The following is a 14,662-nucleotide window of genomic DNA, read 5'->3' on the forward strand; positions in this document are numbered from 1 at the left end:
ACGAATGTTAGAATTTAAATATCAATTTTGAAAATACATTAAAAGTGTGCATTCAAAGTACACAGCATCATCATCATCATCATCAGCGGCTCCCATCGAGTCATTTTAGCTCGGGAGATATTATTAATCCTGCACTTTTCTGGGAAGCATTCCTCGCAACGTTAAGACAAGTATTTATGCGAGCGCTTTCCAGACATCAGGCGCCTATTTGTATCCATCATAGAAACTGCAGTATTTTGCATCATCTTCCTGCCACATGATTTATGGGTCATTTTGCTGCACCACAGCACTCTGATTTCCATGATGGTATCAGCTCTCAGATTAGCTTGAGTTATTGTGTTTATATGTGTGTGTGTGTGGTCTTGGTCTGAAAGCAGATTTCATTCCAAGGCTCTGAGACAGCTTGCTTTTTAGCATTATTAAGTAGGATTGTTACTTATGTATCATGGTCCGTGTGTATTTTTTCATTGTGGCAGATCTTTATTCTTTGATAAACTGCTCAGACGACTACGTGCTATAATCCATCACTTTGCAGTTTACACCCCTTTTTTTTTAATGTTACACTGCTCCATGAGTGTTTATTGTTGTGCTTGCACAATTTTCTGCTTTTTCAAAAAGAAAAAAAGTATAAAACAAATTAGGAGGGAACATGTAACTATGGCGACATGCTGACTGTACGTTGTCTGCAGTTAGGCCTGAGACACCATGTGGTATAGGAGGTGCTGCCACAGCTGCGAGGTTTGGAGGAAAAGGCTTAACAACTTCATAAGACACCCCGCTTTACACAAAGAGGAGATTACACGCACAGAACTCCAAACCCCACTTTTAAATAATACAGCATGTGTGGGCTTGTGAACTGGGCACCCAGGGGAGACCCAGAGCACAAGTGTGTCAAACTGAAATATGTATTAAGTTATTCACCCCCAGAACAAGACACAGAGTAGGTGGGAGGAGGGGGAGGATACTAACCCAAATGCAGTCCTTGGGCTCTGTGCAAATATGGGGAGCGATGGGCAAAAAGAAAGCGTCGGGAGGTCATCCATTTTTCATGAGATGCAATGGCTGCAAAGCAAACATCCTTTTTTCAAGTAGAGGAAACCAGTCAAGAATCTAAAGTGCAGAATCATTTTCAAGGACACCGTCAGTGCATTTCAAATGTAGCGCATTTATGCTTGACCTGGAACCACATGCATCCTTGTAGTGTTGACAAGTGGGTTGTAAAAAAGACATCATGTAAACCAGTTTTTTTACTGAAGTTTTAATTATCAAAATATTAAGAATTCATGTGCCATTAATAATTCCTGAGAGATTTATTATGGAGTGAGTGTTTCTGACACACATGATGTTACAGTGAAGGAGAAAGGGTGTGGCTGGACAACATCACGGGGTAGGAACAGTTAGTTGACCAGTTGACTGATGGCAAAGAAGAGATGGATCTCATGAAAGAGAAAATTCTTGGTGGTCATCATCAAGCTCCGAAGATGGTTGATAATTTGGAAGTTAGTTTTTCCTTACAGTATTTTGGTATAAAATGTATTTCCGACTCAAAAGAAAGATGCACCCTGTCCTTTGTCTCGTAGCTGCATCTTCATGTCCTCTTTACTCGTTTCCCTTTCCCGGCTCGTGTTCTTCCGCTCCTTATGACTCCTTGCGAAGCCTTCCCCAAACTGCTCCAACCTGCGGGCTCCTCTTTCTCTGTCTGCAACACAAGACAACAGCAAAAAAAAAAAAGAGACACAATTACAGCCTCATATCCTGCGCAGTGATGTAGAGGGCATGATGAAATATCCTGTACCCATTAATCTTTCCCCAGGGGGTGCGGGAGACTGGGAGCACTGGGCCAGCCACTGATTAAATGCTCCTAATAGAGGCCATTCATCTCCCCTTGAATCTTGAACATTTCAACATGCAACATCACCCAACACAACCACTCCCTGCCCCTCTCTGTGCAAATATTGGTATTTTCATAAAGACAGGAAAGTCGATAGTGTTTAATTTTGTGATATCTTTTTAAGCAGGCATGATCTCTCTGGGAGCTCCTACGATTTGATGGATGACTTTGTTTTTACCACTGTGGGAATATTTCATAACTGCGCCAATAACCATCATAAACAGTCATGAATGAGGTCATATGGGATGAGATCCAAATTCATAGTTAGCACTAATAACTATGTTTAATATCCTGATTTTATTATCTTTAGCCGCTGTGGAACCAAGTAGTTTTATCAGCCATTAAGGGTTTGCCTTAAACTCATTTTCACACATTAGTCATTAATCTCTCTATCTGCCAATTAAGCAAATCCTGCAAGTATTATTTCTGGCCCGGGATGAACAATTAGATAACACGAACAGCCTATTTCACCAAACAGCCCCCTGGAAACACTCGCTCACATTGAGAACGCAAGGTAATGATTGTAACTCCATCACTATGAACATGCACCGTACAACCCAAATAGATTGGCCCTGATAGACACGCTGTTTGTACAGTGAGGGCTGCTCAGCCATACTCGGGTATAATCATCATAAATTAACATGGGCTAATTACGTTTCACCTGCCAAGCTCCATATGGTCCCCAATTCTGAGCAAAACAATTAAGTGACGACATCCCAATTAAACAATTATCCAATGAAACCTCAGTAAAATAATTACCTGGTCATATCCACACAATAACACACCCTAACAGTGCTCAGCGCTGTAATGTTCAGGTCAATGCACACGCAGCAATTAACAAGAAATCTGGTTACAAAGAGGTGACTAGTGTATTTTGGACAAATGAATAAAAGCTAGATTAACTGGTATCTCGTGCACGCTTCAGTCTGAATCGTACAGTTCTTTCATCCTGCTTTCATATTTGTAAAATGACATCATTGTAGGGGGAGATCTTGAAAGCGGTGATGTTTATGCTGGAGGACAGGTGAAAGAGGGATGAAAGGGGGCACCTGCTGGGTTGGGATGAAGTCAATTCCTCAGGGACTAAAGATGAGATCATCTGAACACTGTCAAGCAGTTTAACTGGAACAATACTGACCCCTAGTGACCGATTTTACCTCCGTACCATGAACACATCACAGCCTCATTGTACAGGATGTATCATGACAGCATCTTACCTGTTTGCCATCTCCTTTTTGCATTGCAGTGAAGTCCATGAAGCTGACCTGACTCTGGGTATACGGTTGATGGAGTACAAGGGAAGGCCTCTTATTATCTGTAAATAAACAGAAATAAAGCCATAACTGAAGTGGTAAGTGTTGTCCGTGTTGCTTTCTATTGAGATTTCATGAGTAGTAAAGATGCATTACTTAAAACATCACACAAAATGAATACCTGCGACACAGCGTATCAGACACTATTCTTTTAATCTTATGCAACATTGCTCCACTGTCATGTCTTTAACCCTTGTCTCGGTGACAAGGTTGGGGCATCAGCATGGGGCAGCAGGCCACAGATCCCCGAAGCTCAGCGGTGATCAGCCCAAGCTAGCAGATGGCGGGAGGTCTGCCTGCAGTGGTAGAAGGTATACACCCCCCCACCCCCCCCCCACCCCCCCGCAGAGTATGTGAGGGAGGGAGGGAGTGGGGGGTTGTTTTATGGATGACTGAATGCCGCAGCAAGGTTAAGGGAACCAATCTCTGACACTTCACTTCCTCCCCTGTCCCCCTCTCCTAGCAGCCAAGCCCCCCTGCCTTCAGGACAAGTACCTGCATCCTGCACCCTGCAGTGGACAACAGCTCCTCTGACATAAAATCATGTCTGATCAGAAAACACACACTCACTAAATATTCATCCTCAGACCACTGCAGGGAAAGACACAAGGAGCTTTTTCAGTTAGCACAGTGTTAATGACCATTTGCAATGTTTTGGGAGCTCTGAATGAACAACTGGTAGCACGTGAACACCATATGGTTTTATGAGTTTGTATTTGGTTCTATGTGTATAATATTATTTGTTTACAAATATATAAAACCTCCACAATTTCTTACCTGATGTGATAGCTGCTCGTGGCTCTGTAGGAAATGAGAGGCCACTCTGTTCCCACCAGCTGCCCGCTTTGAAATGATCCGGCCAGGCAGAGGTGTGCGGGACACGTGGTTCATTTGTTTTGAATTTGGATTTTGCGAGGCGCTCGTCGGTGGCGTCAGAGGGAGCAGAGGTGGTTTTGATGTTGCAGGTCAGGCCGGGGTTCAGATAGTCAGTCAGCAGGTCCCGGGTGGTTCCAGGCGGGGTGCAGGAGAGGTCTTGACTTGCGTATCCCAGTAGTTCCTCTTGATGCTCACACGCTTTCTGAAAACATTAGACACAAAGACCCTCATTGGCAAAACAGATACGGTATCATAACTGGTTCGGTAGAGAGTGCAATTACCTGACTGAGTTTCTTTTCCAGGAAATAGTCAGATGTGTCTGCCTCACTTAGACTGATCTGTGACGGGATGCCGTCTGATTGGTTGTCTTTGTTGAGTGGCATTAAGGAGCTGCACAGAGGAGTGACTCTTGGGAGGTCCTGAACAACAACATCTTTACAGCAGGCCCATTTTTCTGCAGATAAAAGTCCATGTTGTAATGTAAACATTCAGAAGACCACAATACAGCCTGATATAAATTTGCCATGTGCCTACACACCATTGTCAGGTGAGAGGATTTCAGGCACCGATTGAGGCTGATGTTGGAGATTCAACCTGAAACTGGACCATATCAAACAATTATCAGTCAGTTTTAAGAAACCTGCTGGTAAGTGTTGAGTGCCATGATGAACTCTGACCTTGTGTCTACACAAAAGTCCAGGGAAGGTCCTGAAAGTGCAACGCTGAAAATATCCTCTCCTGCGAAAACATCTTCTTCTCCCCCTAATAAAAAGTAAGATGATGTCATTGGACAGTCTCTTAATGTGTACGCTGTGTGAAGGAAATCCAACACACAACTCACCCTCTGCAAAAAGCATCAGCTCCTCCAATTTGTCTTTGTTCAAGCTGCTGAGGGAAACAGAGTCTGTGGCGCCACCTGGTGTCAGCATCAGCTCGGGGCAATCTGACAAGCCATCGGTTGATGAAGGGGTTCGGCTCTCTTCTTCCTCCTCCTCCCTGCTTTGGTTCTGTCCACCAGTGAGCAGAGAAGAAATCCTCTGCAGAGTCAAAGTGCTCTGGTACACATGAGAGGCATTCTGTTTCAACGGAGGCAAGGATGAGGCTGAGGTGAAGGATGAGGAAGACCGAGAGCTCAGATCCTCAGAAGATGAAATGTTGCTTTGTGTCTCAGGCTGCTGCTGCTGCGACGAGAATATAAAGGGTTGTTATTTCTCCAAACCATATAAACCATATACATACCGTCTAGTGTGGTCACTATTAACAGGGAGACCGAAAATACGCACATTATAAATAACGGGTTGTTCCTGTTCTTCATCCATGCGTGCTGTTTGCTCCGTTTCTTCTGCCGTGTCCATCGGGGCCGGGCTCGGCGTGAGATGATGCAGAGCTTCGGCTGACACGAATATTTCCCTGCCATTCGATTTTCTCTCTGCAAGCTGTGGCCACACCAACTCACTGCAATAATTGACACACACATCTCAGAAATTTAACTCAAATACAATTATCCACTCCAATTATGACGCCTACCGCCTCAGTACCTTATCTTGGGACGTGGTTTTCTCACTTCCATCACAGCCTGTCTGACCAGTTTGAGCAGTTCCTCTGGAGACACCGTGTTCACTGTCTGAGTCCGATACAGCTGGGCAGACAGCGGACAGAGTGGCCTCTCTGCAAAACAGTATCATCAATTCTCACCGTTACATACGATGCACTCTGTTTTGTCCTGATTCTCAATAAATGCTGTCTGTCAGACCTTTCTTCATCAGCGGCGTCTTTGTCGTCTCAACGCCACGGAAGTCTTCTTCACGCTGACAACGACAACAAAGACATCATTTCTTGGCTGCACCTCACATTGTGTTTTGTTGTACGTGTGTTACAAGAGATTCACCCACAGTGATTCCAATACACGTCTGAAGCATGTCTTCACTTTCTGTGTGGCCTCTCTTCAACAGAGCCCAGGCGTCAGGAACACAACTACAGGTCGGATACAAACAATGAGCCATTAAGTCATTAATAACTATTTATGTTTTATATGTCTGTTTGTCTGTTTCTGAGTACGTACAGTGTGAGCAAGTACACACAATCCAGTTGATGGTTGTAAAGTTAAATAGCAGCAAGTCTGGCATAGAAATACAATGACTCCACATCACAATCCACATTCACAACAGCAGCAGTAATCCTTCCGGGACACGCGTGTGCTTGCTCAAACTTAATAAGGCGTTCAGTCTTGATGGAGCACTCCGGGGACAACCACAACAAGTACAACGGCTGACGTGTGATTTATAGATCACTCTTTGTTTTGGTTGTATATTTACATATCGCAGAAGAGTGGACTATTGGACCTCTACTTTATTAAATATCAACAAAAATGTGATTATATACCAGAACATACCCACTTTGAAGAAGTACATCTGCGCAGAGCTTGGCATCCTCCACGGTCTCTGTTGCAGGTCTGGTCCACTGGAGGTACCTTAATGCCACCTGAGGCTGCTTCCTTGTCAGGAGAGAGTGGAGGATGCAGCGGTGCTGCCAGGAGAGCCAGGGGACAGTAGCCCTGGGGCTCAGTAAAAGCTCCATGGAGGCCTGGGTGGGTTGGAACATCATGTATATTACTTTGGTGAGTAAATGTTGAAAAGATAAAAAGATAAAAGAAGAAATATATATTACAGTTCCTTCCATAATTGATGAGTGGCACAGTGGAGCGTAATCATATGCACTACTCAAGTGGGCGATTAGTGTCACCTGCAGACTTTTATGGCTGCTGGAACAAAGACACTAATGTGATCAATAGGATGGTTAACTGACCCTTTCAGCTTAGTACCACTGTCAGCTTGCTAATGTTCATTATAATGCCTTAATGAAAAAAAAAATAATATTCATTCCTATATTGCATGAAATCAGTTTTCTGACATACCTTAACGTGTCCGTGATCAAACATCCAGAAGGCTCTGATTTGTTGGGAAAAGCTGGGAGGAATTGTGAAGGCGTTGCAGAAAGACTGCAGAAGGTTGTCTTTGCACTGCAGGAAATTGGCCACGTCCAGGATGAAGTACATGAGCTGCGACATGTATGTTAAGAACTAAACAACCCGAATCGTGTTTATATAAAATAGTTACTCCGCAGAGAGATTTGCTGATGCTGCGTTTGGATGGATACAATCGCCTGGACTGACACGTTGTCGATACGAGGCACCAGGACGAGCTTCAGCAGGGCCTGCAGGTTAGGAGGAGGGTAGCACTGATCTGAGCAGACTTCAGAAGTCCAGATGCGCCCGTGTTGTCTGTCCAGCTGCGTCACCATGCCTTGTATCAAGGAGCTAAATCTTCCCATTTCTGCTTTCTCCCATCTACCCAAATGTAAGAAAGAAAAAAAAAAAAGCAGACAGAGAGGGAACATTCAGAGAGATAAAAGATGGCAGAATGTCTCATAAATTCCTCTGCATCAATCGAAATGATTTCAGAGTTACTCAGGTATTTCAAGACAAGTTCTCTGATGGCTGTGATCCATTTCCTTCCACATCTGAGCGATACGCTTCATTTCTTGGGCCTCTGACAGCAACAGCAGAGAACAGAACAACTCTTAGATGTGTGATAACAGCTCTTACTGCCAATTTATCGGTGCGTGGCGATATCTGTACCAGGTAACTTGGGCAGAAGTCCCATGATGCCCCACCACTGAACCAGTCGTCCCAACCAGATGTGCTGCTTTAGAGCCCTGTGTTCTCGGTTCCAACAGGAACGTCTGACGTCCGAGGAGCCGCACGTGTCCCTGCAGATCGTACACGGGACTCCCACACCTGCACAGACAAGACATATAGAACTAAATCTTAAGTAAAAGGTTACGCGTGTCAGAATATTAAAGACCAGGGCTGTTCCGGCTGTGTACCGTGCCAGAGGTGGGCTGAACAGAGCTGCCTTCTTTCCCACTGGGCCAAGGTGAGCAGGTTCTTCAGTCTCTGGAGCAACATGTGCACTCTGGTGAAGGACGAGCGGTCCAGGAACATCCACTGGCCCTGGCAGCGGCTGAAGCCTGTGTGAATAAACAAGACACAAATTATATTCTCATATCGGTTTGTCGATTAAAGAAGCACTGCACTGATTCCATACATCCATTTTAGGAAATAACCTTGATGATGCCATCAAGGCTCAAAGAGGTGGTTATTTACCAGACAGGAAATGCTGACCATTCTTTTTTTAATCTGCCTGTTGTTTGTCCATCAACTCTCCGGAAGTCCTTTTAGTGTCACTGATAATTTAACGCGTACTTACACAAGGTTAATAACTCCTTCTTAGCAAACTCTGACGTCCTCTGTGCCCAGCAGCTGAAGGTTAGCAGGATTTCCTCCACATTAGCATCTCCTCGTTGGACATACAATGTTGAGTCAAACAACAAATTCTTTATAGACAAGTGTTTCTGCAGACCCATAGTTTCATGGTGTGGATATACTCCTTTTGTACCTTCAGCTGTAAGCTTTCCCAGCCAGCGGATGATGGCTCTGATGTTGTTGCTGGCCAAAGCCTCAGACCACTGACCCTCTGTGTCCAGCATGATGTCTGAGCCTAAAATGTCAGATCAAATATATATTAAGGAAACATAAAGCAAAAGAAAACCTCTACAGTTTACTTACATACTGCTCTCTACAGGGGTTTCAACCATAGAACATGTAATGTACTTAATGCATATTAATGCTTGGTTAAATAACTTGCTTTCTTAAGACTAAAAAAAACCTCTCTTAGACATGTTTCCATAATTAGACCGGTGGATTGTGCAAGACCAGATTAAAGCATGATGATTATAGTAATTATTGTGAAGAAACTCCTTGGAAAGATCTAAAGATTTGTTGGGTTGTCAGTACTCACCCGGTGCAGTGACTGCAGTTCAGCTGTGCCTCAGTTAAACTTCCCTCTTGGTCTGAGTCCTGTCTGCCTTGTGGATTTGCTGACTTGCCCGGTGGCTATGGTAACATTCTCTTCTTACACAAGCTACTTTCGTACACGTTAATCCACTAATCTCACTCTCGGTTAACATTTCATTGGCTGATTTGCAGCGTGGCTGAGTGCATATTTGTGTGTGTGTGTGTGTGTGTGTTAAAAGCTGGAAAGGTAAAACCAGCGGGGTGAGATGATAGCAGACGGTGGAAATGTTCTTAAATTTAAAAAAAAAAAAAAAAAGTACCAGGCTCTTCACAGCTTCAATCTTTCAGGCCCACTCAATGGTGTCACCATTTCTCTGTAAGGCAAAGATGAAGCACCTGCTAAGGCATTATTCAATGGGATATGTCCCAAAAAATATTGCCCTTTTTGACCAATTTACTATTTTAGATCATGTGTGAGTGGTCCTTATTAAAAAAAACACCTGCGGGATTTTTTACACTTTTTTTGTAACAACATAATTCATCAGGGCCCGATTTTTCTTACGAAAGACTTGCCTTTTTGGCGCCTTTAACATACTGGGCGTGGCCAAATGGCTCGCTGGCACCCCTTAAACTGATGTCCCGGCGGCTACATTTACCTACATGTATGAAATTCGGTGGACCTGTGCAAAAATGTTCCATCGCACCATTACCACAACTCAACAGGAAGTCTGCCATCTTGAATTTAGTCGCCATTTTTGGTGATTTGCACGTTGTGTTTTAACGAACTCCTCTTACAGACGCTGACGTACCAACCTGAAATGTTGTCTGTGCTATCTTAACACCTGGGAGATGAAAAGTTATCGAAAGAATTTGTTTTTATCGCCCGTGGCGTGGCAGCCATTTCGAGTGTCTCGCCATGAAAATACAAATTGCTGTCAATCTTATATACGTGGACTGACCTTCTCCAAACTTTTACATGCTTTTGATAACAGCCGCGCCCTGAAGACGCCTTTATGGTAATAATCGGTCATGGTCATAGCTAATGGCAACAGGAAATACAAAAGTTCATACTTTCAGGTGCTTCGTCGAGCTGGTTGATCACATCGATATCAAATCAGGTTCAAATAGCCTTAAGACATTAATGATGATATATTGAGAAGCCCGCGCTTTTCTTGTGAAAGGGCGTTGCCAGGGCGATGCAGCAAAGTTTGATATTTCGCCGTGACAAAGGAAGTTGATGTTTAAGGTCCAGAGATGCTCCAAACCTCACAAAACATTGCAAGTAAGATAGGCACAGACTTTCATGAGTTTTTGAGAATGTTAAAGCTGCCAAAAAGGGCCATTTTTTTTTCATTTTCGGACGACATGCTATAGTATGACATTTTTATCATATTTTAGACGACATGCTGTAGTATGACTTTTTTTTATCATATTTCAGACGGCATACTATAGTGTGACTTTTTTATCATTTCGGATGACATTTGATTTGTTTTTCATATTTCAGACGTTATACTATAGTATTACTTTTTTTCATATTTCGGACGTTATACTATAGTATGACTTTTGAGTTTAAGTTCAACTGCAGTCTTTTTGAAAACTTGATTTTGACACTGACATGCCCACACTGACACACACACACACACACACACACACTAAGGCCATCAACCATTACTTTGACAGTGCTGGGACAGTCAGATTTGCATCGGTAGCAGAAGGTGGGTCCAAATCCCTTCTCGGGCCTAGGGCTGATTAATGATTAAAGGGGATTAGGAGGTGGGTCAGGACTTGGCTGCGAGTCTCACTCTGATGCTGCTGTGGCTGCCTTCACGCGACCACTCGCCTCCGTTCGGACTAAATTATGAGGATGTCAGCAAGAAAACAAGCTGAAAATGAGAGGAGAGTGATGTTACATGTTCAAGGTGGATGCTGACCAGACGGAGGTGAGTACAGTGGACTTATTGGGATTCATATTTTCAATGTGCAAGTCGTTTCTTAAACTGTATTCTCGAGAATCTAGGATCACTGAATCAGAAAGGAAGTGGTTTTGTTTTTTTTTAAACTAAATGATATGTTGTTAATATTTTCTTATTTCATGTTATACATTATTTGGACCCCGTTGCTTCTGTTTGCATACAGCTGATCTGATGTCAGTGCATTTTGTCTTCACAGTGTTTTACAATCCTAGAAATTGTGCCGTTATGTGAGAATGTCTTTTTCATATTTTCCCCACTGCAGTCTCCCAGAGCACCGACCGTTCAACTATAATGCAGCGTCCACATCATATCAATCATGACTACCAGGCTAAGCTGCTTATGAGAGGACATTCAGAGAACTGTGCAACCAATCCCCCTCCCCGTGTCCCCCCACACCTCCTGGAGGATAACCTGTTCCTCTCCCCTGCTCTACCTGTATCCCCCCCCTAATCCCACCTTGGACTCAGCGGAGAGACAGAGACAATGGCGGTCTTAAGAGTTAAATTCACCAAGACAAAAAGGGACAAGCTGGCCCAGGTGCTGTGGATCCTCAACTGGATCTCAGTGGTGACCGGGGTCATCCTGTTCAGCCTGGGGCTCTTCCTCAAGGTGGAGATCAACAAGCGAGGGGAGCTGATGGCTGAGAGGGACATCCAGTACGTGCCCAACATGCTTATAGCAGTGGGTCTCATTGCCTGCACCATCAACTTCCTGGGTGGGAAGATCTGCTACGACTGCGTGGACACTAACAAGTTTCTGCGCTGGAAGCTGATCATGCTGCCCTACATTGTATGCACCTTCTTCTTCACCTTCTGCGTGCTGGTGGGGGCTCTGATGTGTTACAGCATGCGTGGGGAGCTGGAAGAGTCTCTGAACCTGGGCCTCACCGATGCCATTAGGTTCTACAAGGACACAGACACACCGGGACGCTGCTTCCTGAAGCGCACTGTGGACATGCTGCAGATACAGTTCCAGTGCTGCGGCAACAATGGCTTCAAGGACTGGTTTCAAATCCAGTGGATAAGCAGCCGCTATCTGGACATGTCCCAGAGGGAGGTGGCGGAGTGAGTACAAACTGCAGGATGAGTACACCGTTCATCATTCACTTTTAAGAAAGGGGAATATGACTTTTTGTTTAATCAAATTAATAATAGAGAGCAAAATTCATGCAGCGATATTGAATTTTTTTTTTTTTTAACAGTGTGATAAATTACAATTTAAAGACAATGTGCCGGTGTTAAAAGAGGCTGTGAGTAGTAAAGAGTCAACAGAGAATCACCACCTAAGTCTGTGGCTCGCCACCTTTAGGAGGATTTATGGTGACTTTCAGGTTATAACTCATCTGTCACTATCCATAAAGATTCAGGGGTTATTGTGTGGTTGACTCCTATTGATTAAATGACTGATGGAAAAAATGAAGCCCCAAATCAGTGACAGGATTGTTGTCCTCTGTGGAAAGAACAAACTAAAAGCCTCATTTGTGACTACTTGGGTGTTAGTTGTTGTTGTTGTGATATAATAATCATTTTTAAAGAGCACCAAATCAATGAAGACACACTCTGAACTTTCTCTCTCTCCGCCCCGTCTAGCCGATTAAGAAGTAACGTGGAGCGGAAGTATCTGATGGATGGAGTTCCCTTCAGCTGCTGCAACATCAACTCGCCGCGGCCCTGCATCCAGCAGCAGATCACCAACAACTCTGCCCACTTCAACTACGAGCACCAGACGGAGGAGCTCAACCTGTGGATGAAAGGGTGTCGCCAGGCGCTGCTGGAGTACTACAACCACATCATGCAGTCCATTGGCCTCACGGTGCTCATCACCTGGCTGTTTGAGGTGAGGAGACACAAGTCGGTCACTACCGAAGCTATTTCTAGTGAAACTAAAGGACTTCTTTTATTTGAGGTTTTATAAAGCTTTTTCACTTGCTGTACTGATCTCTACACTTTCAAAAGTACAGCACACTGCTCTCCTAGATGATGATTTGTGTTCATAGTTGTGTGTGATCCTCTCGCCTCGTTTCAGCTCTCAGTGTTGACGGGGGTTCGTTACCTCCAGACCTCCCTGGAAAATGTGCTGAGACAGGGGGACCCCAACTCTGAATCCGACGGCTGGCTGCTGGAGAACAGCTTCATGGAAACCGCCCGCACCAACCTGAACATCATCAAGACCCTCAGCAAGTGCAACCAGATAGACACAGCCAACAACGGAGACCCCAACATTAACGTCCCCTCCAGCTCCAAAGCGCACTACGGGCCAGACAATGTTCCACCGAAGCAACTAACTGAAGCCAGTTGACCCCTCTGACACAAAAGAGACCTCGGTGAGCAGATTCATCCAGACTGCTTAAAATAGATTTACAAAGGTCTGTGTGCGTGTGCAAAAATGAAACATATCGACTATCACACACACATACACACACACACGTATGATCTGTTGAACGACGGGGTACGTCTTCTGCAGATGATGCCTTGTTGACTTTTCACCACAAAATGAATCTTTGCATAAATGCTCGGGCTCTTTCTTTGACATAAAACACCGTTAACACAAGTCATAATAGATGTTTGCATTTTTCTGTTCACCTGTACTGTACTGTACCGTTTACAAATGATATCTTGTTGCCTGTCTGTCAAGTGGTTTTGCAACAAGTGGCCAAAACAGTTGCGTACATCTGTCAGTTGCAACATTAAAATGAACTTGAAATATAGTTTGAAATATATTAATGTCTGATGAAAACAAACTAGTGATTTGGGTTAGATGTTGAAGTACCCTTTTTTTTTTTTGCCTAAATTTAATCCGTTTAGACCAAATAAAACTTGAGTTTGTAAGTTACATTTCACACATAAAGCTGTGTGTTGATTAGGTTCTGCATGTTTTCAATGCAATACTGTCGAACATTTTTGCGGATCCCTGGTGTGCATTTTATCCTCAACTTGCCTAACTGAGTTAGCAAACCATGGGTAGTAAACCACAATAAATACAGCATCTGTGTGCTTTCATATAAGGACATAACTAGAAATGAATAGAAATCAATGTATGACTGATCATTGTTTTTCTGGAACATTCAAGCCATCGACAAATCTCACGTGCCTCAGCAACGCCAACACGGTTCAATCATCGAATGAAATCACTTTTTGCTGGGATGAGCGAACGAAAGCTTGACAATAAACCTTTTGAAGTATTTTCAAACCTTTTGTCTGTCGTCGTTTTATGAGGACTTCAGACGAGGTCCCTGCAAACTAACCTACTTTGTTTCAGTGATAAAGTCTTTGCTATACTGTCTGAGCTTTCTGCCCTTTCACAGAATATAAAGCTGACGAGTCAAATGCTTCAGCCTTTAAAGAAAACACTTGCATATACTAATACAAACTTGAAGTTGTAATTCTGGGATATTGTTTAATGCAGTTATTAGTGAGAGTCAGTCCTTTAATCTACAGGTTAACAATGTCGTGTCTTCCTTTTACATTTCTTAATTCTCATCTGGGGCTTTATTGATTTCATATTGGCACTGAAACAGATAGTCTGTAGACTTGCTTGTGTTTTTATTTCCACAGCTTGAAAGTCATGTAGTAACTGTCAAACACAAAAAGGAAGAAAATCTATATTCACACTTTCTTTCCTGAAATAGCCGAGAAATAATTAAATACCTGAAAAAACTTTTTTTTTCAATAAAAACGTTTCTTTAAGTAGAATAATGCAATATTTCTTGAATTAAATTTAATTAATGTTAAGTGAATGAACAACACATGATAAA

At 43.4% G+C, this 14,662-nt stretch overlaps 2 protein-coding genes across 2 annotated transcripts; one reads left to right on the plus strand and one right to left on the minus strand.

Annotated features, from left to right (window-relative positions):
* Window positions 1-1,293: 1,293 nt before the first annotated feature.
* Window positions 1,294-8,980, minus strand: LOC138630542 (uncharacterized). The gene is made up of 20 exons (XM_069714957.1): window positions 8,940-8,980; window positions 8,538-8,639; window positions 8,349-8,435; window positions 7,966-8,109; window positions 7,718-7,876; window positions 7,547-7,628; window positions 7,237-7,426; window positions 6,995-7,138; window positions 6,473-6,663; window positions 5,973-6,054; window positions 5,834-5,888; window positions 5,619-5,748; window positions 5,364-5,535; window positions 4,922-5,261; window positions 4,758-4,842; window positions 4,619-4,674; window positions 4,362-4,534; window positions 3,982-4,282; window positions 3,109-3,206; window positions 1,294-1,699 (listed from the first exon to the last, which is right to left on the minus strand). The coding sequence occupies exons 2-20, from the start codon at window positions 8,626-8,628 to the stop codon at window positions 1,589-1,591; spliced, it is 2,691 nt and encodes an 896-aa protein (XP_069571058.1). The 5' UTR covers window positions 8,629-8,639; window positions 8,940-8,980; the 3' UTR covers window positions 1,294-1,588.
* A 2,411-nt stretch (window positions 8,981-11,391) lies between these two features.
* Window positions 11,392-13,206, plus strand: prph2la (peripherin 2-like a). The gene is made up of 3 exons (XM_069714945.1): window positions 11,392-11,972; window positions 12,498-12,744; window positions 12,934-13,206. The coding sequence occupies exons 1-3, from the start codon at window positions 11,392-11,394 to the stop codon at window positions 13,204-13,206; spliced, it is 1,101 nt and encodes a 366-aa protein (XP_069571046.1).
* Window positions 13,207-14,662: the final 1,456 nt, after the last annotated feature.

Source organism: Brachyistius frenatus, unplaced genomic scaffold, assembly GCF_029030835.1.
Source record: "Brachyistius frenatus isolate BFR_SWC_R1_liver_20210118 unplaced genomic scaffold, ASM2903083v1 Contig_136, whole genome shotgun sequence".
NCBI lineage: Eukaryota > Metazoa > Chordata > Actinopteri > Embiotocidae > Brachyistius > Brachyistius frenatus.